This window comes from Brachycentrus maculatus, unplaced genomic scaffold, assembly GCF_059751285.1.
Source record: "Brachycentrus maculatus isolate JH-2025_06_01 unplaced genomic scaffold, ASM5975128v1 h1tg000131l, whole genome shotgun sequence".
Classification (NCBI taxonomy): domain Eukaryota; kingdom Metazoa; phylum Arthropoda; class Insecta; order Trichoptera; family Brachycentridae; genus Brachycentrus; species Brachycentrus maculatus.
Genome location: NW_028280884.1, coordinates 156,465 through 179,386, shown reverse-complemented (window position 1 = coordinate 179,386; position 22,922 = coordinate 156,465). Strand labels below are relative to the sequence as shown.

General features: G+C 37.2%; 1 protein-coding gene across 9 annotated transcripts in view; it reads right to left on the bottom strand.

The window, feature by feature from the left end:
• LOC148309302 (IQ motif and SEC7 domain-containing protein 3-like) overlaps positions 1–22,922 on the bottom strand; it is a 113,045-nt gene that overhangs the window by 5,877 nt on the left and 84,246 nt on the right. For 6 of the 9 annotated variants that reach the window (XM_088260338.1, XM_088260337.1, XM_088260334.1 and 3 more), the window contains 11 exons: positions 14,398–14,642; positions 12,797–12,923; positions 11,647–11,846; positions 11,446–11,557; positions 9,958–10,108; positions 9,179–9,311; positions 8,366–8,491; positions 4,656–4,791; positions 2,710–2,841; positions 1,927–2,032; positions 689–906 (listed from right to left, as the gene is read on the bottom strand). In XM_088260338.1, coding sequence (XP_088116464.1) covers positions 689–906; positions 1,927–2,032; positions 2,710–2,841; positions 4,656–4,791; positions 8,366–8,491; positions 9,179–9,311; positions 9,958–10,108; positions 11,446–11,557; positions 11,647–11,846; positions 12,797–12,923; positions 14,398–14,642 — 1,686 coding nt within the window. The remainder of the gene's footprint in view (positions 1–688; positions 907–1,926; positions 2,033–2,709; positions 2,842–4,655; positions 4,792–8,365; positions 8,492–9,178; positions 9,312–9,957; positions 10,109–11,445; positions 11,558–11,646; positions 11,847–12,796; positions 12,924–14,397; positions 14,643–22,922) is intronic. The other 3 variants (XM_088260341.1, XM_088260342.1, XM_088260343.1) reach the window with 3 other exon arrangements.

Here is a 22,922-nt window from a genome sequence, read left to right as displayed (position 1 = left end):
TCAAACAAAATTCGTTTGATAATGCCCTTACAAGGCGAAACAATTGTCACAATATAATTTTTTATGTGTTTTTTGTTAATAAAATACAACTTAGTAGACTCAAAAAATCTGTGTTTGATTTAAAATTAATACATAACCTTAAATTTTCCACTGAAATATAACTCCTCGTTTACTCACACCACATATGACTGCAAACAGCTTCGATCAATAGAGTACAACACAGAGACCATGGAAACCCCGTAGGTATATTACTACAACTGCATAGAATACTACATATTATACCATATATAATCATGGTTATCAACTCCTGCCTTGTTTTATATATAACATAACAATTTGTATAGCCTCCCACCAGTCTGATGATGTCGGTAACGAAGAACCCGGTCGCTGGTCAAATAAAAATAAAGTGGAAAAGCTAAAAATATTGGTTTTAATCTAATAATATATTAAAATGCAATTCCATCACGAAGTGTCAGTGGATAATATAAATCTATTAAAAAGTACTACATGGAATTTAGACAACAATACTACTATGTCGTAAGTCTTGGGAAAGTAAAAGTAAGTTAATAAACAGAATTGCTATCCGTTTTGTTAGTGATTTTCAGGGGACACTCGTTTGTTAGTGTTTTCGGTTATAGTTCCTCCCAAATGGAGAGCAAACTCGTCTATAGCATATTGTGTTACTCACTCTAACACAGCCATGTTGAAGGGATCCTGCAGGTTCCCGAGGTACTCTCCGATCATCTGCTTGGAGAGCCCCTTCCTGGTGATGAGGAAGCGCGCCACCCCCCGGGGACTGTTCTCCAGGAAGCCCCGCAGGATGAGGTAGCGGATCCCTCGCTCCGGCTTCTTGTTGAACAGGTTCAGGCCCACCCGGTACTGCCGCTTGCGAACCGTCTCCGAAACCTCGACAATAAAAACACGATAATGATTTGGGAGCCACATGAGCTTAAGTACTCTCTTATGGTGGAGAAGGTCCAAAAGAAGTTTTTGAGGTATCTCTACATGAGAGAGTACGGGTACTATTCTACATGTAGATTACGCTCAGCAGTATTTTTTTTTGGCAAATGAAGGAAATTTAAATAAATTGGAGATTATTCAAAATTAGATATAAGAATGTGAACTGTAAAAAAGAGACTAATATATAATGTTTTTTTTTATTTATAATTTTTTAACGATGAATTACCCAAATATTTTAAGGATAAAATAGTTTTATATAAAAATTTTCATGAATATAGTACTAGAAATAAGGATAAAATAAGACTGCCATTTTTGAAGAGTCGCAAAATTGTATAATTTGTAAGGGTTTGAAAATGTATGATGAGATGCCTGAATGTATGAAGAATGATAAGAGTCTGAAAGAATTTAAAAATAAATGTTTACTGTAAGAAGATGTAAATTGAGAGTAATTTTTTTGTTGTATTAAATGTAATGTAAGCAAACTTAAGAAACAAAAATTAAAAATTATCCTTGGCTCTACCCGACAGTTTCTCCAGGGTATGATTGGATACAGTAGTTTAGAGACTAGTAGGAATTTTTATTTGATTACGCATTTTTATCAATTGTTGCGCGGTATGATCGATAATCCTGAAATTATCTGTAGCATCGGCCTGCATGTTCCTGATAGTTACCTAAGACAGCATCGGCATACATTGTTTCACATTCCTATACACAGGACCAACCTGTTGATGGTTAAGCCTGAAGAAAAAGCTATGCTGAACAATATCACGTCGGATATTGATCTGTTTGTTCCACGTATCTGAGGGGGAATTCTGAAGTGGGATTCTTCTAAATCTTTGACAAGAGTCTTCTTGCTTTTAGTTTGTTATGTATAAATTAATTATTAAATAAATTGATTTGATATTGGTACATCTGGCGTAGGGGATAGTCTCACCCGAATCTATGGGATAAGTATGGTAGACTCACTTTGAGCGCCTGGGCCTGCATGTGTTCGGGATTCTCTCCGGGGGCCATGTAGTATTCCCGCGTCACACTTCCCGGAGTCTGTCTCTTCCACACAGCATTGCAGTACCTGCAGAGTATGCGTTCACTTATGACACAAATTCATCAGACTATATTCACAAACTAGTTGTAATACTATAGTAGAGTACAAGACAATACAACAGAGAGAGACTGTAAGTAGACAATAGAAAATCACCATACCGGCTGACAATATAAAGTCAGCTAATTATATTATTATTGTTGCATACTTCAATTTCTTACTGTGCTAAACTGTATTTGTTTGTTTAAATTACAATATTTTATATTTTATGTTTTAATATTTGTAATTTTAAAACAATATTTATTATAATGTAAATGAACATCTCGTCACGGGTGACATTCACCAAAAACTAAAATATGTATTGTAAAAAAAAATAAAAAATTATGTAATGTTGTGTAATACTTTTTTAGTATAAAAATTTTTATTCATGTATTTACCTGCAAAATAAAACAAAATGGAACAGGATATAAATTTATTTTTATTTCAACAATAAAACATCCACTTCATCAGCTCCACAAATCATATTGCAGTCATTTCCTGTTAGATTTTCAAGTTTTTAATTTGTGTTTCTTCTATTAAAGCTTATGCTCTTCATCTCGGGTCAGGCAACCATGTCTCAGAACCGTACATAATCAATATACATAACATACATATCAATAAATAAAGCATAAGACGATATAAATGAAGAATGGGTAATGGGCACTGACCTGTCGGGGTTGAGGTCGTAGTTCTGCGCGGCGGCGCGGTGGTGCTCCACGGAGCTGGAGTCGGAGCCCGAGGACTGCACGGAGCTCATGGAGCCGTGCTGGTTGCCCACCATGCCCATCATCGGCTGCCCGCTGCACACACACACAAAACTAACAATGAACTCTGCTCCATGTCGACTGCCGCACTGCCGATTCGGTTTCCCATTTCTTATTCTTCTTTAAAGGCCCAATATATGATAAATTGCAACTTAATTTTCTTTAAACCCAGGTAATATTTGATGTAATTGAATTGTTGGCTTAAAATATCATTTTTGTATTGAAAAGGTAAGTATTTCTTCAAAAAATAAATATGTATATGGTTTTGAAAAGAAAAGAGTTATTGAAAGGTAAGGTAAATAAATATATGGTTTTGAAATGAAAAGGATTATCAAAAGTACGGAGTTTTAAAAAAAATATATAAAAACATTTTTTCAATATATCGGAGGGTATACTGCCAAAAAACACTAACTATTAAATCCCTGTTACATATTTAAAGCTTTTAGTCTGAATAAAATACCCACTGTTAAACTCAAAGTTGAATTCACTTTTAAAACCACATATATATAACATTTCAAACTACTTGGTATATTTTTCCACTTTACAGAACGTTGAAAACTTTATAAAATGCATTATTAAGTCAAAATTTCGAGTTGAAATTTTAGGCCAATACACCAGTTGAAATTTGTGCGCAGAGACACAACCGGCTTCTCGCGCAGCCGAACGCATACTGAACCATCCAGATTGCGAGTAAGGCCTAAATGTAAGTGTTTTGTCTCACCAGCCCAGGTCGATGAATGTTGCAATTTTGTCTAATGGAAATCAGTCACTTCGGCACAGTAGAGCAACCATATTTAATTTGTATAAATTATTAAAATACACATATATTTTATTAAAATGCCTCCGTTAAATATTGTTGTTTCAATCTAATAATTCAAAATAATTTAACTTACAATCAGTCCAGTCCAATCCGGTCTAGTGGAATAACTTTCCTTTTACACAATAAAGTATTCTAAAAATACATTGGATTTGCCAAGAGGCAGACGAAACAACGTACTGAAGCTGTACAAAGACCTTCTCAATGACTCGAGGTAAATACTTGGGAGAAAAAACAACTTAATAATAATAAAAGAGGTAAATTTACTTTAGGCAAACATGGCAATGCCCCTTTATCCAAAGACCTCTGTTTTTCAAACATTTCACATTTTAATTTATATAAATATTCAAACAATTAATTAATTAAAAAAATATATTTTTATTATTCTATCAAACATTGGATTGTTAATCCTACAGATGATATATCAATATTACAGGTGTCTCAACTTGCCCTTCATTTTTTTACTAAAATCTGAGCATGCCAGGACTTACAACACTTGTGTAATATTCACCATTCTGCCCATGATTGAACATTTATATTGCATTAATTTTTTAATGTACATATGCAATGTTGTTGGATTCCTTTCAAATATTAGTAGAGAGGAAGACCCTTTTAAGCGTTCTATTTGCTTACTTTCGGTAGAGCACGAGAGACGCCAAAAAACATTGTACGGATGGGGATTGGGTTTGCAGTTACTTGTGATTAACAACCCTAATTAGTATACTAATTATATTATTTTGAGAAATAAAAAGACTCACAAATGTGAGTGGATCAAAAAAGAATGCTTTTTATTTCTCAAAATAATATATTAATATGATCCACAAAGTTAATGCTTTCAATATTTAAAACAGTATACAAATTGTTGATGAAAAAACTACCCGACAACAATGTGTTAAGATGCATATATTTTTTTCTCTTGGTGATGTAGCGATTACTGAATGATGATACATTCAGTGCGGGGGAGAGATAGCGGATCGGGCGATCATGGTCGTCCACAGCGCGGGGTAAGGTAGGGTAGGTTACGAGCAGTTACCTGAGCGTGATGCTACTGGTCCTCTTGGGCACCTCGGGCGGCACCCTGCGACTGTGGTGCTGCATGGCCAGCAGCTGCGCCGACGGGGCGCTCAGCGGCTTGCCTCCGCTCGACAGGATGTTGCCGTAGATCGGACCTGACACCCAACAAAATATCCTCCTTTAATATCTAACCTCGAACTTCAAAACTGGAGCTGATTCCCTTCAAGACACACGCCGCGTCCAATAATTGGCTTTTCAAATTAGACAATTTAAGCAACTTTTATAAATTTACTTTTAAATCAGACAAGTCACTCATAGAATAAAGTTGAGATAAGTGTGTATTCAGAGTGACATGGGAGTGAGTCAGGTGACGGTTTTTGGGAGTTAAATAATGGGAGCCATTATATTGAGGTCCTGGCTCACTCCGATGCCAGGACTCCGAATACATGTCAAACTCAACTCCGTTCCATGGATAGTAATAATCAATTTGGATAATTTATATAGTGCCAATTTCATAATACACTACCTCAAGGGCGCTTGGATGACTCCATTCTACCAATTTCCGTTCATCAATTCTACTATGACGATTTGTTTAAAAGGAAAACAACTCCAGCATATTGACTATAATATTTAAATGTTTAAAAACGTGTGTTTTTTTAGTGTAATTTTATGACTTGATAATTTGTGTGCATACAGTGTGCAAAAAAATCTGTTCAGTGTGCATTCTAAATAATTTGATTAAAAATCTGTATGTAACAAAATTTACATAACTTTTCAACTATGTATGTAAAAATTAAATAAACACAAAAAAATACTTTTCTTTTCCAATTGTGATTAGATAGTAATTTTGCGAGGCAAATCTGTGAGAGTTAAAACTCAATCTTATATTTTAATCTATAAAATAAGATATATTGTACATCAATAAATCCAAAAAAAATAAAGTAGATATTGCATAATTTATAATAATAGATGATTAAAATAATATATATTGGGTTTTAGTAACAGAAACATATACTAGCACCAAGAAAATTAGTATAGATCCCAAAAGTCCCAAAAAGTATTAAAAGTAGGCATAATAATATTTTGTGATTTAGTTATTCCAATCTACAGATGGAAATGTTAGGTTTTGATTCTACGATGGTGGGTTTCGGCAATAAGACATGGATAGAGGCACACGTCGTATGTTTGGCTGAAGCCACATAATAAATAAGAGTCACGCGCCAATATTCATGCCAGAGTGCAGTATTTTTATGTACATTGGAGGTATTTTGATCTCAAAATGAAGGTGTTTGTGAAAGCGTTGATGAATAAATGCTGTGTAATGAAAGCATGTCTTTATATACAAAAATAAATCAATTAAAACAAAAACTTTTTTTTTCTTTCTTATTATAGTGCCACGCGACGTCAAAGGTTGGCAATCATCATGGCAATTTCTACTTTGTCTATAGTCGCTCTAAACAGCAACGTGCTACATTAGAAACACTCTCTTAGGTTAAAAAAATCAATCTTACGATTTGAATTGCCTTTCAAGGTGTAGCCATTCAGTTTCAAAATGTCCAGCGAACCCAACGACCATAGTAGCTAAGCTATTTTTTCAAACAGTTAAAATTGTTTCGTTTATGCACACCCCTGACAATGTACTTTATTAAGTATCAATTTTTTTACTGATTAAAAACAAAATATATGAAAAAAACATTAAATACATCAATAACGTTACAAATAACTAAATCTCTTCTAACCTGTCCGACAGTGCATTTTATTAATGATAATATTTTTTAAATCTTCAAAACATTGCGTAGATGTCGATGACATACTGACATGGTTACGTAGTCAGCACTTGCTACATACGAGGTTATGTGCCGGTATGTCACTGGTTGAATAGCACTTTTAGAATATTGAATTCCCTCAATAGATCCAGCATATTTGCCAAAAATCAAGGGTCACAGATTCAAAAAAACATTTTTTATCCTCTGTTGGTCAAAAGTATCCTGTAGATTCGACATCACCGACGTTTCCGATTTGGGAATCAAAATAAGGGAACACGAAGAAAGGAATCGCATCAGAAACAAAAACAAGAGCACAATAAAAATAAATTAAAATAAAAACATAAAAATAATTTTAAAAATTGGAGACAACATTACACAAAACAAGACAAATTTCTATGGTGTCCAATATATTTTCAATAGTAGTGAGTGCCACACTTATAAATTATCTGCACCCAATGGTGCATAGAGCACTGCATCATATTAAAGCAGTGTTATTTTGATTGTTACTTATATGTAACATGAAGGCAGTGTGATCATTGAAAGTACCATTTAAGGTTATAAAAAATACTTATAAGTACAGTGAAAAATCACTTATATTTATCTTGACCCTACCTGGGAATCGAACCCATGGCATGGCAATCAAATACGTTAACCACCATATTACGGAGGCAGACTAGTTTTTAGTACTAAGAGTTATATATATCGATAAAAAGATTAATTAGATATCGTAGACATATTGCAAAAAGTGACAAACTCATTTAAATGGTTAAAACCTGAGTTTTCTGAATGATTTCTAAAATGTTGTTATAATATAGCTCTAACATTCTAGTTGAAAGTCAAACCAGAGTTCAGAAATAATGAAACGTTCACAATTTGTGACTTGGTCAGTTTTCGCAATATGCTCGGTATGTTAAAATAAAAATATTTTAGAACTGGAAGATATTTTAGAAAATATTTTATATTAATTTATTTGAGTTATTCATTTTATTGAAGCAGCATTTGTTTAGGAGAGATATTTATACGTGATGGGAAATATTTAGCGGATAATTCTAATTTTGGTGACTACTATTCTTGACACTAGCTGGTATCGAAACACGCACTCTTTCAAATTAAGTATACATTGTGTTTTTGGCAGGCTAAATTTGAATCTGCCAAAATGCCGTACCAAGTTTTTGAGATATTGGGCTATAAAAATCACAATTTTATTTTAAAGGATAAGTTAAAAAAATATTCCTTTTTGCTATTGTATGGTTTTGATTTTTTAAAGTTGAAACTCAAAAGGGTATTAAATTAAACTTTGCAATACTAGTCAATATGACCTGCATATAAGCAAAAAGTTGGGTCTTTTTAGGTCCACATGGAACACATATGATTCATAGGTTTAAGTGTAGTAATGATAAGTATCACTTTTTCTAACCCTTATCCACACCCAATGGTGCATAGGGCACGGAATCATATTGACGCAGTGTTATTTTGATTGTTACTTACATGAAGGTAAGGTGATCACTCCTGCCCTTCAGGGACCAGTCCAGGGTAATAAATATTAGTGTATAATCACTAATATTTATATTTTCAGACCCCCTGGGAATTTAACCCGGGACCTCCAGCATGGTAGCTAAACATGCTAATCATTACACCATGGAGGCAGACATGAATAACTAGTATGTTCATACATCTTTTTTTTTTTATTAAATTAAATTTTAGGTAACGGCAAACTTTTTACAGCATAGAAATAAAAATTGAGAACTTTATGTCTTTAAATATATCAACAAAAACTGGATTTGACAGAGCTAGATTCAAATTCCCTCGCCAAAATCACTATGAAAAGCGTGTAAAATTTTCTATATTGCAGAAGAACAAATGCACAAACGGTATAGTAAGAATATAAAGAGTAAAGAGTGCATCGGAATGGCCTAAGGTGTTGTCGGTCGGACTGGTGATGGAGACTGCGCGGCCATCTCACCTCGGTCGATGCAGTAGGGCGAGACGGAGGAGCCGCCCGGGGAGTAGTGGCCGTAGCAGCCGTCCGCAGAGCCCCCGTGCGGCCACATCAGCAGGCTGGCGTTGGGGCTCGAGTGCACCGAGCTCGCTGCCCGCAACACAAATCATAAAACAAGCGTAACGGCAACAAAACCAACAAGCCACTAATCAAGTAAGGCGATGCAACAAAATAGGAGAAGGAAAATAAACTTTCAATCGTATTGTGTTGGGTTGTGAGGAATTTATTTCTCGATAACTTGTAAGCTAAAAAATAAATGCAAATGGCGCTTCTGATTAAAATAAGTCTTTTTTTGTTATGTGTTTGAGATGAAAAATGTAGTGTACATGTCAGAATTTTTTTTTCAACACCTATAGAGGACCCATGGAATGCATCGAAACACGTGTCACAGTAGATTTCAAGAAATAGTGGTATGTACTAAGTAAAACATTAATTAAAACAAGATTTACTGTTTTTGATCAGTTGAACAGTCTTAGATTTGAAATGGATTGCACTATGGATTCATACTTTCAATTAATTTTTAACTCTACCATACATATTATAACAACAATAGTAAAATTGCATTTATTTTTTGTAAAAAGTGTAAAAATCAAAATAATAATTTTGGATACTTTATAAAGCGCCATTTTTATAGAAAAGTCATGTTTTGCTCACTAATCAATCGCTGGACTACAATTTACACTCGGGGCTAATGTGTTGTTCATTGACCAACAAAATGTTTGATAAACTCCTAAGAACACAGATGGAATGTGGTACTACTTGTCGGACGGCACTCACCCGAGTTGTTGAGGTGGTGCAGGTGGTGGTGGTGGTGGTGGGCGAGCAGCGAGTCGTTGTGCAGCGAGGAGGTGGACATGTTGCTCACGGAGCCGCCCACCGAGCAGTTGCACACCTGCGGGGGATACGGAAACTAGGCTCATCACCTCCACTGACTAGACAATACTACTGGCGGTTATTAGTGACACATAGTGTCTAGTTTGGGTTTATAGTTAAACCACGCTAATTATTAGTAAAAAAAGTATTTGAATTTTCAAAATCTGTCTAAGATAATTGCAATACAGTGGTAATTCAATTATCTCGACTAATTGGGAATGTGAATGGCCCAGATAATATAACATTACCGGATTATCAGACAAGAAGTTGAAAAAATTATAAAAAACAAAAGAATATATCTACATGTTGTAAATATTTTATTGAAATATGTATATACATATATTATAGCTTTCAGATATTTTTTTTAAATTGAGCACTTGTACGAGTTTTATTTCATCACACACGACTAGTTTCGAAAACTACAGATGATTTCATCTACAGGTGAAAAGTAAAACTCACTCGATATTAAAACACAATAATTGGTTTTTAATTTAATGAATCCAATCCACATAAATGAGGCACAGAATATCAGGGATGTATAAAAAAAAGTAATAATTTTAACAGAAAGGAAAGGTAACAAAAATGGAACAAAATCAATCTAAGTAAAGCAAAGATGAGCAAAACCTTTATTGGAGACATTGTTTATTAGCCATATTAGGAGCTATAATGAGCGGTCAACTTACTCCGCTGTCCCCGTCGCTGCGGTTGGAGGAGGGGAGCGGGGCGGGCTCCTTGTGCGGCCCCGTGAGCCCCATCATGTGCAGCTGCTGCGCCGACTGCTGCACGCGAGCCGCCATCACGTCTATCTCGTGCTTCGGGGACTGGACCCTCGACCTGGACAAAAAAAACATCACATTCACCACTGCCATTACAATCGAGCTTCTTTTACACCGCCAGGACGACCACTGCTGACAATTCGTCGGCAGCTCTCGTCTGAACTTCGGGACGGAAACCTGACTTGGGAGGATGCAAGGGAACTCTAGCAGCCGACAGAAAAGCTCGGAGACAGTTTGTGGACTCCACATTCTCCACATAGGGAGCGGGTGTGGTTTAACTAACTATTAAAACATAATCATCATCTTCTAAAGGCAGCGCCTTGTTGTGTCAGCCACTTGTCTCTGTCAGTCGCCATCCTCTTGAGCTGCGAATAGGAGGAGACGTCCATGAGCCGCTTCAAATCCTGGAAGTATGAAGTTCTTGGGCGGCCTCTTGTTCGTTTTCCCAAGATTCTTCCTTCGAAGATGTTGCTAAGAAAGGTGCTATGTCTAATTGAGTGCCCTATTAGCTTGGCCTTCCTCTTCAAAATATGATTTATAAGCTCTCTTCTTTCTTTTACGTCCTGCAACACCTTTTCGTTGGACTTCCTTACGACCCATGATGTTTTGGTCATCTTCCTCCAAACCCACATCTCAAATGCTTCAAGCCGGTCTTTTTCGTACTTTTGGATGGTCCAGGTTTCACACCCATACAACAAAACACTCCAAACAAAAGCCTTTATGAATCCTTTTCTTACTTCAATTTTTAAATGTTTGTTTGATAGGAGGCTGTACTTTTTCATAAAAGTTTGCTTGGCTAGCGTTATCCTCTTTTTTATGTCTAGGGTACATTTATTGTTATATGTTAGCGTGCTACCCAGATAACAGAATTGATCCAACTGTTGAATTACTCTATTTCCGAGAAGTATTGTTGGATGGAGGTCAGATTGCTCTTTTTCAACGATCATTGATTTTGTTTTGGCGGCATTAATTTTCAAATGGAACTTATCCAGAGCATTAGAGAGAGTGTTTAACATGTGGTTCATGTCACTCTCGTCCTCTGCTATCAGGGCGATGTCATCAGCGAATCTTATACAATGTATTTGTTGACCGTTTATTTTTACTCCATTTGTTTTTTCCTTCAACTCTTCAATGGCCTCCTCTATGAACAAATTAAATAGATAGGGTGACAGCGGACAACCCTGTCTCACACCTTTTCTTATCTTGGCTTCTTTTGAGGAACCATTAATATCTATGAGAGTGGATTGGTCCTTGTACAATTTGAGGATGGTTCTTCTGTCCTTCCAATCAATTCCTCTTTTCTTCATGACTTTAAACAAGAGGTACCAATCCACTCTATCAAAAGCCTTCTCTAAGTCTATAAAACATAATAGAGAGATGAAAAAGTACACTTACATTCCGTTGACATCGCCATCGTGCCTCTCTCTCAGCGACATGGATCTCATGGGGCGAGAGAGGGACAGCTTATCCGAGTTCCCATTATTCTGGCATTTTGCGTAGATATCGTCTGTAAACATACAGAATTATTAATTTCAGTTGTGTTATCGTGTGACGAGTCTCATTACCAGACAGATCTCATTAGGCGACTGTACTCACTCTGTGGGTCGACGATGACGGTGGTGACAGCGCGCTTCTCCGCCTTGGCCATGGCCGTGATGGCGGAGAACTTCTTGAGCAGCGTGTAGCGCCGGAAGGCGCGCTGGACGACCAGCGCCGCCTTGCGCGCTCGCAGCCCGCCGTACTTGCGCTCCAGGATCTCTATCTGCTTGTCCAGCAAGTCCTGGGACATCTCGTACCTGCAATGTACCTCATTATGTCACTCCGCAGGAAATGGAGGAAGGAGCGGTATAGCAACAAGAACATGCAGTCTAACTAAAAAGCCATGGAGGAAAATCTCTGAAGTTATGAAGATACTTTTCAAACTTTTTCAAAAACCAATATGGCAGTACGCCAATGAGAAATTCAAGAAAAAAAATACATTCAAAATAGCTGCATATGAACTTATCTTCTCTATATATATTTGAAGTCTGTAATTCAGATAAATAAATTTTATACCCTCGCAAGACAAAACAACTAAAAAATCTTATATCATAATTTTTTTATTTATATTAGCAATATTAGATTATGGTTTTCCTCTAAACAAATGCCAATTCAATAACTTCCTTTATGTATGTTGAGATATTTTTAAAAAATCTTGCAACTCTAAAAATCCAGCATTTAGACAGTCAAAATAATTTTGTGAAAAATATTAGTTTTTTGCTCTCAGAATTGTCAATTGGAATTGATAGCAATCAGTTAGGTAACATTGAGATGGTTCAATGATGGACAGCACTACTGTGACCAGCAGTAGTAGATGGTTCAATGATGGAGAGCGGTATTGTAATCCACAGTAGTAGATGGTACAATGATGGAGAGTGGTGTTGTAATCCACAGTAGTGGATGGTACAATGATGGAGAGCGGTATTGCAATCCACAGTAGTAGATGGTACAATGATGGAGAGCGGTATTGTAATCCACAGTAGTCGATGGTACAATGATAGAGAGTGGTATTGTAATCCACAGTAGTGGATGGTACAATGATGGAGAGCGGTATTGTAATCCACAGTAGTGGATGGTACAATGATGGAGAGCGGTATTGCAATCCACAGTAGTAGATGGTATAATGATGGAGAGCGGTATTGTAATCCACAGTAGTAGATGGTACAATGATGGAGAGTGGTAGTAGGTGGTACAATCTGGCGCTCACCTGTTGTGCATGTTGAGGCCCGTCTGGCCCCCGAAGCCCTCGGAGGGCGCCATGTACTGCATCTGGCGCGAGGAGTCGCAGCCGACCGTCACGTTGGTGGAGCAGGACGAGGTGGAATGTGTCAAGCCTGCAAACGGACCAACCACTCTGATTACCGACAATATTCTATCTAACAGTTTTAATATTATTTATTATATTGGACAGTGGATTATTCACCCTACGGATGAAATGTAATTTTAAAGTGTCTTAACTTGATATGAAAAATGTATTGTTCTTCCCTTTTATATGAAGGAAGATGGAAGTGTGAGCATCCCAGGGCTTCAAATGCCTACGACCTGGCAACCTACGGAACATGTTTCAAATCAAGTTGAGACATCTTTAAAATTTTTATCAAATTGAAAAAAGAGAAATACAAATTATTGATTCTTCTTCTGTCAACTGTACATAGGGCACGGCATCAGATAATGAAGCTCCATCTAGATGACCATTTTTCTTCTTCTTCTCATCTTCATCAGCACCTTATAAAAGCACTGTTATCTTGCACATTAATGACATGATCATCAATGTTTTACTTAGTAAATACCACTATTTCTTAAAATCTACTGTGACACGTGTTTCGATGCATTCCGCATCATTTTCAAACACCGTATGTGTCACAGTAGATTTTAAGAAATAGTGGTATTTACTAAGTAAAACATTAATTAAAAATGGATAGATTTTACCACAAAGTGACTGCCGAATCAATTAATGACATTATGGTAAACTGACCAGACCATTTCAAGTTGATAAATATTCTGACGAAATAAATATGAGTGAAAAATCATTTTTATTTATTTTGACCCTCGTGGGAATCGAACCCTGAGAATTGATTTCAAGGGACTCAAATCAACAGTGTCCAAGTTACACATGCAGGTATGCAGCCCCGAGCTCCCTAGCCATTCTGCTCTTCTTGACCTGTTATTCCTTCTCCAATTCCTATCCCATATAGCAGTAATGTCTTTCATCCCGAGCTCCTATTACTACTACCATCACGCCATTTGACCGCAGGAGTAGGCAGAGAGGATGGAACGCCACACTCTTCTGTCCTGGCATACTCTTCGCTTTCTCACATCCATACATCTAGTCATACATGCCCTCCGATTACTCCAGACTTTTGACACCACCAGATTTTGGGTTCTGATTGTGACAAGTCTTTTTCGGCCGTCCTCGTTTTATTCTTCCGCTCACATTTGCCACATATTTCTTAGTCATTCTCTCCCTATCCATTCGCTTCACATGTCCATACCACCTTAAAGAACTCTTCTTAATCTTTTTAACTATCCTTCAGCCTTACATTCCTTTCTATATTTTTACATATCTTCGATATATTATGTATCTTTTTCTTAGTATAATTTGTAAAATCGTAAAAAAAACCAATAGAAACAAAATAGGATTCACATGGTCACCCTTCCTTCACTCACACAAAGACTTTTTCCCCATTTTTCCACCCTCCCGGTCTACAACACATATAACCCTTGTAGCCTCCTAGGGCCGCCTCGCCTCTCTCTCACGCGCGGGCTTGTACCAGCGGTGCCCTATGCACCACTGGGTAACGCACGTACCTGAGGTGAGGTGCGCGTGGCCGCCGCACGAGACCGCCGTGACGTGGTCGCTCACGTAGCGGTTACCCTCGATGTAGCTCTGCTGCTCGTGCTCGTCGGACGGCGCCAGGTCGCCGGGGCGGCGCGCGGGCGGCGGCGGCGCGTCCCCGGCGCCCGGGCCGCCCGCCGCGCGGTACGCCGGCGCCGGCAGCGCGCCGTACGCGTCCAGCCCGCCCCCGCCCGAGCCCGCCTGCTTGTGCCCGAAGCTGGACGACAGAACAATACGACAATTAGCAATCTTCAAATCTACAAACGGGACTTCAAGACTACGCTGTAATGAATAGCTGGAATCTAGCGCGCATACTCACTAGTATTACTTAACCAGCTCCCTGACTAGCCCGAGCATGACTCGGGCAAGGAGTTTGTATCGCACTTGACGAGCCCGACCACTGCTCGGGTAAATCGTATTCCGACTCGTCAGTCTTGCTTTGCAGGACTCAAATATTGACCCATTTTTTAATAAACTTCAGGAAAACTTATCAAATCTTTAAAACTAAAATAAAATAAAAAGCATATACGACTCACCCCTACCTAGTCTACATACCAAAGAATATATATTTTTATTTACTTTGTTTAAAAATATATATATATAATTGTATAACGAACTCCCTCTCTAAACACAAGTATCTACTTTATTAGAGAGGTAGAAACGTTATATTTTAAATGAATTGTATATTTACCAACTATTTTTTATTAATTAAATACGTATTTAAAAAAAAAAACAATAAAAAATATATATAAATAAATAAAAATTAATATTTATTGGACAGTTTAGTTTGACATGGTGACGATTTCTTACACCGGCATATTTTCTTGACAAAAGCGGATAAAAAAATTATTAGAGCAATGCAAAAATCAAGCGGTATGGCACATATGCAATATGTGCCATACCGCTGTACAAATTGCAATAGTGTGCCCTCACTGAGTTGTCCCGTGCCGAGAGCACATTTTAACATTTAAATACATAAACTGCAAAGAAATATAAAACGAGAAAAAGTATCGAACTAAATGTGTAACCGAAAAAGTAACGAGCGCGTATTAGGCACATCTACGATGTAAATAGTACGTAACGCGGCTTGTTTGAGAGTTTTTAGCAGATCTGTCATTATTCGCGGGGCGTGTCGCCTTGATTATTCCGCGCGATAGGTTGGCGTTGATTGGGAGTAATGAGCGACGAGCGGTGACAATAATAATAGTGAATCACGGGCATTGTGATATGGTGGCATAATGTACTTTAGCTGCAAAGTATAACGACAGCTATTAGCACTCCGCTCACGTCACACCACCTGTTGACAAACTTACCAAATTTTACAGGATCTACCTGTATGTGTATGTATGTATGTATACATATGTGGATAATGGTCAGGTGACTACTACACTCGGCGCAACCTAAGCTATTCTCTTCTTCAAACCCTTGTCTACACCCAACGATGCATAAGGCACTGCATCGTATATAAATAGCGCTATCTTCAGGGCTTTTTTTTTAAAAAAAAGGTCCCGGAACTCACTTCATGTTGTACTAAAACAAATTATATTCGGATCATTTAAATAAAATTTATAGCAAACTTTTCCTATTATTTTGACTCATTATATGAATATAGATTGTAATTACGTAAGCGCAAACATTGTTTCGACTAATTGATTTTGAAATTTAAAAAAAATTTATATCCGTGAAAAAAGGTTCCGGAACGTTGTTCCACCGCGTTACATGGAAAAACCCTGGTTATCCTGTTCGTTAAATACACGAAGGAAAGGCGATCAGCCCTGCACTTCAGTTGTCTGTTCAGGGTAATATTAAATCAATGTTGTTGAGTGAAAAGATACTTGTTTATTTTGACCCCCCTGGGAATCAAACACGGAACCTCAGGCACGGTAGCCAAACGCGCTGACCACTACACAACGGACGCGAACAAAGCTATACATAAATTAGTAAATAACTTGGGTTTCGAGATCCTAACGATTCGGTTTACGAACATACACAGTAGTTAGTAATCCTCGGTTTCACCGTACAACAGTGCCTTCATTATTCACCGGCGATCAGTGATTAGTATGCGGCGGACACTCCTCGACGAGCAGCCTTATATGGACTCGGTGACACAACTGGGACTTACTGCTCAGATCACTTTTTACACTCAACCGAAATTGATCATTTTTAACATTTTTCAAACACCATTTATTAAAATAAATAAATTATACGCGATAATAATTTCAGTGTCATTTCTTTTTCTGGGAACATTTTTCGTGTATGTATAAAAACGTACGCTTCACAACGTTTATATTATATTTTCATTAATTAATTTGACAGTCACTTTGCGGTAATATCTTTCGATTTTTAATTTAAGTTTTACATGGTAAATGTCAATATGTAGGTACTTCTTTGTATTGCTTGCTACCTTTACTATTATATTTTGTAGTTATGTAAAATTACTATGATTATATATCTTAATTACTATGTTTCTACCGTTTGTAAAAAAAGATACGTTAAGAATAAACACCTATTTGCTTTGCACCAAATAATCATGATATTATATTTAATTTTTTGTTGTTGTTGAGGATAGGAAAATAATATTTATGTATCTGCGTTCTTAAAAAGTTACTTAAAATATACACTTTTTTAAATCTGTAAAAATTTATTTAAAAAAAATCTGTTCAAATGCATCGATTCAATAACTATTACACATATACTCGCAATTCCTACGGCCGTTGTCAAAATTTACAAAATTAAAGTTTATTTCTAAAACATGTTGAATTTGTCAACATACTCGTACATCGATTTTTCTAAAATTTAAAACGACCTGCCATCCGAAATCGTGTATAAATTTTACGGATTTTGAAAATATAGGATAAACGGAATATTAAAATTACTAGAATACGAACGAAAATTAATATTTTAAAAATATTTATTACGTACGGTTTTAAAATACCGAGTGAAGTTCCCCCATGCGCAGTGGACTATTTATAAGTTGTATTGACTTTTTTGCATTATTAATAAGTCGGTACCTTCGTGTGTGGTACCATCTACCATCGCATCGCTATACGAGGGCGAGGAGGAGACCGGAATAAACCATTCTAGCCGAGCGAATACACTAATGGTGATTTGGCGTGATTTTCCACTAAATAATCAATCATTTTATTTAAATTTCAGCTACAAAAATAACAAACGATGGAAAATGAATTTTGCATATTGAATTATGTAACAGTTTAGATAAGAGCACGTACAAAAAGGGAATAAACAACTAGAAATGGTAGTGTTTTTCAGGCAATATATAAAATTATGGCGTTATCAGCGGTGTTATTGTAAACGAGCTACCCACCTATCTCTCGAACACCAAATTTTACAAGAGAGGAAAAACAACCTACACCGAAGTATAGGTCACGTATTTCATCGTCCGCCTCCGTGGTATAATGGTCAGCAAGCTTGGCTACTGTACTGGAGTTCCCGGGTTCGATTCCCAGCGCGGGGTTAAATAAATATAAGTGATTTTTAACCCCAATATTTATTCAATACTACCCTGGACTGGTACATGATGCGGAGGGTTGATCACCTTTCCTTCATGTGTTAACAATCAAGATAACACTGCGTTTATACGACGCAGTGCCCTATGCGCCATTAGGTGCGCATAAGGGTCAACTCGTGTATTATTCCCTCATCCTCTTCAGGGTGTTATAGTACCACACAATTTCAGTACTACAGCGCCCAGAAGGAGATCCCTGATGGCCGAAGAAACGATACACGGGTCAACCTAAAAATGTGTTGTACAATTAACAGTGACCGTGGAAAATTATATGAATACGAGTATATTTCTTGGCTCTCATTTTACGTTTTGAGGTATTGATTAATTTCATGTGGATAGCTGCGATAAAACACTGAAGCTAAACTTCTTGTCGGCGTTTTATAACACATTACAGGATCCGTTGGCGAAGATGAAGAAAACGTTTGATGTTTTTTTTACGCCTGCACCACGAGAGTTACAATGATGTCCGAAGCACTGACAATACGTATAAACAGTACACGATATAATAACCCAGATAACTGCAAAAAGGACGGAATATAAGGTCAACTTAACACGGCAGTTTACTGCAGTTTTGATCTGTCAAATTGGCTCCCGAAAAAAGTGACTTTTACCGCAATGTATATCTTAAAAGATATACATTGCAGAAAAAGTTACAACTGTAAAAACTGTTTATAAACTTCAGCAAACAAATTCTCATCAAGCCGTATGAGTTTAAACTTATTCGATTCTCAATGGTGCATATATGATCATATGCTATAACGATCGCGTTAAAAAATGTCTAAAACGATGATAAACGAGCGCACGAAAGTACCGTCCGTAAAAGTCAGTCGTTTCCTTATGATTTATTTATGTCCATGGTTATGTACCTTTTAAGGATGAGCATGAATATCCTGATTCCGGGACACATATCCGAGCGGTATCCGACGCGCCTCAGCCAGCCGGGAGCCGGAGCCGGTGCCACTGGCGCGGGCGCGGGCGCGACAACAAACAATCATAATTCCAACTGCGGAGATGTGTGCCGAGGGCCGGCCGCCTCCCCTATCTGGCGGCGGGCCAGCCGAGAGGGGGAGAGAACGCGAAACCACCCCACGACACTACAAACATCCACTTTGCCACAAAAATAATAATAATAATAACAAAACACTTATGATCCTATATGAAATCATTATATTGTTGTACAAAATAAATGCTATTTGCTTTATTAAACTACCCGCAATAGGGGAAATGTTTTTTAACAGGGGTTCTTATTTTTCTGGCTTTGAACTTGTTATTCCATCTTTCTCTTCTCTTATCCGCACCCCATGATGCAATTGCATCGTATCGAATCAGTGTTATCTAGATCGTTAATTATTATACGTGCAGGCATGGTGATCAGTCCAACGCTTCAGGTGAAATTGAAAAAATATTAGATTGAAAAATCACGTATATTTTTGACCCCCTGGGAATCGAGTTAGAAACCTCTAGCGTCAAAACGTTAAAAGCATGGAATAGACGTACATATTTTACTGTCCGAAGTTTAATGTTTATCTCATTTGGTTGGGATGAATAAAGTTACGGGTTTGAGTCCCGAAGAAAAGGAATAACATTAATGTTATTTAAAGCATTGACTTTGTGGTCAGACATTTTTACAAAATGTTTGTTATGTTAGTATATAAAATCTCGGTACGTATTTATATATAAACATCACTAAAATTTTGTGCATAAAAAACCTTAATATTGATTTTTTTCTAACATGTTTTTCCTGCGGCTTCTATACGATATGACAAACCAACGTTGAATTATTATGATCTAACGCACTGTACGCCATTTAGGCATCGATAAAGAAAGTCCTAATAATTTTTAAATCATCACAAACCGGCTCATTTGGATTATCCAATATTTGAGGTAGTAAAAAAAATAACGGGTTACGGCGCGATAGTGTAACACGTTACACGCGTGCGAGAAAACGAAAAGAAGAGAAAACAAATAAAAAGGAGTAAATCAGAAACGTACGAGAGACTCTCGCGACAGTAAATCCGTATTAGCTCGGGCTTTCCTTTTGTGCGGGGGAGATGGAAATCTGGAAGTGGGTCAAAAATAAACAACTCCACAATGGGATCGCGTTCCCGGCAGGCCCTTTTGTGCCGGAGAATAATGCGAGCCATTCCAGCGGTCTCTGTCGGGCCTTCCACTTATCGGAATATTCTCTTCGGCCTATGATTGATTTATTTGGCCAATTTGCCGACGGCTAATCACCGATGCTTCGGAGGATCATTACGATACTAATTATATTTCGCTACTTCTTTCACGATTCCGTTGGATTTAACTAAGTAACGAGTGGAATCATATTAAAACAATTGACAGATCTGACAGGCGTAGTTGGGCAGACACTCGGCTGCGAAACTGGCGTCGCGGGTCCGATTCCCGCCAATTGCGAAATAAATTCAAGAAAGATTTATTTTCAATTGGTCTGGGTGTTTGTGATGTATTTTTCACATTTACCTTTCCTATCATACCTATAGACAAGTCTCTAAAAATGGAGGCTTTGCGGATTACTCCTTTTAAAATTAAAAAAATTACAATATATTGTATTTTTATATTATTTCTCGAAATAATATATCAATATGATCCACAAAGTTAATGCTTTCAATATTCAAAACATATTGTATTTTTATCTAGTTCAATCCGTTTTCATCGTGCCTCATATGTATTTATTTATGAAACTTCTTATACAGAATATATGTATATTGGCGGGCTTCAATCCGAATATATGTTATACGCATACATATATTTAAATGTTTTGTACGTTTCGCATGCGCAGAATTAGAAACTTGGCGGTGCGGACGTTTTGACCGCTATTGTGCGTAGGTCGGTCGATGGGCTCGATAATACTCGCACAAGCGCTGGGCCATAATTCCTCTGGCCGATTCAATATTGCGCGCAATCAATCATGGCCGAGTCAATACCAATCTGCCTGATTGATTTCCGAAATGTTTGCAACCATTTTATTATTATTTATTACCCCGCGCGATAATTACGGCCGCAGCGCGGTCGTCACCATCATCATCATCTTATCGAATCGTAATTATATACATTTTAGCGACTAATTCGAACGGTCAGAAGGATAAAACGAAGAGTAATTGACATATTTTTCTGAAATGTTTTACTCACCTAACTATGGATATTGCAATGTTTTAGAATCAGTACTTTTTAACCCTGATGATGACAAGGTTCTTGTCGTAACCGGTTGGATAAAAGTACTAACAAAAAGTGGTTATAAATAAAGAAGATTTATTTTATAAATGTTTTAGGACATTCTTCAAATACAAATTTAATTTACTAAAATTGTTCCTTTTTAATGACGTGTTAAAATGAGGATACGCTCAACCTGTTCACCTCCGTAGTTAAGTGTTCGAGTACCGTTCTGGACGCCCCGGGTTCACGGGGGGGTCAAATAAATATTCGCGATATTCATTATAATGTTTAATATCATCCAGGACTGACACCTGGAACCTAGGAGTGATAATCTTTTTTTCGTATAATTAAAGACCAAGATAACACTGCGTCGATTAGATGCGGTGTCCTATGCACTTTTGTGTACGGATAAGGGTGAGAAAAAGACTGGAGATTGAACGACAGGTTTTTGATTAGGCTCCACGATACTACGACAAAATCAAAACCAGAGTTTAACCGATAATAATCATTATTACGGTTTTTTTGACATCTCAACATATATGAATAAGAATACGGAAGTCTGGGCATTTACAGGACTTACGACAGTCATAGGCTTGGTAAAGCGAGTTCATCTTCGTTGAGATGGCAAAATGTTAAAAACTCCTAAGCGGAAACAATACAGATCTGTGAACAAGTATCTGTGGACACATTCAAAATGTTGTAAATGATTACGGTTGCCTGATTCTCCGACCTCTATTCTATGTAAGTTCCATGGTTCATCAAGAATGAGAAGAAGAATAATACTTTCCAAAAAGGACTATGGTTCAGATATGTGTAATTATTATGGGAAATTCCCATAAACCCGTCACCTAAACTAAACCAAATATGGCCGGGACACTTCCTTTCATCCGAGGTGAATCACTCTTTATGCATAATCCAACTTGACGAGTTATTATCATTGTATGTGAATCGCAAACAATGAAGTGGTCATCAGTCGACAATTTGCAGAAATCTACTTTAGGATTTGACTCGCGAGCCGAGTTCAGCAAACCGTGAAAACATCACCGGCAGACAATTTCGTAGAATACGGGGAAAAACGAAACAAGTGACGGCATTCATTACTCGTATTATTTTAGATTAATTTTTCAATGTTAGCGCCGGATTGATTCAATGCAGTGCACTATGCACCATTAAATGAAGATGAGGGATATAGGACACAGACGAACGAGAATTTCGATGTCAAATCGCATTTTTATAGGTAAGTCAAGTAACATTAATGTTATAATATATAAAATATGGATTTCTACTGTCCACTCTCCGTACTCGCTGCTACTACCACTAATATGAAAATTTGTGACTGAAACATTTTTTACAGGTTTCATATTCGATAAATACCTGTACCGTCCTCATTCAGGCAAAAGTAACTAAGTAAAATGATGGTGACCTTTCTTGACTAAAAATGATATTCTACCTCGATATGAAAAAAGTATTTCTTCTTATGGTTGAGGGGAGGATCGACCCTGGAACTTGGAGTAGCCATTACGACGTGCCGATCACTAGACTAGAATTATTATCTCAGTTAATAGCGTAATAATTCGTCGCTTCCTTTAAATTGAAGCGTTTTGTCATAAATTGAGGCTCCGTACGAGATTCAGTAAATGATGTGAGAGGGAAGTAAATGGTGTCTTAGAATTCAGCTAACAGGAAAATTAATGGCATTCTCATTGATCTCGACTGTGCGCCGACAGAGGTGGCATCTAGTGTAAACGCTATCGTTATTCGTTCGTCAATCTGACGTTTTATATTATGTACGTGTTA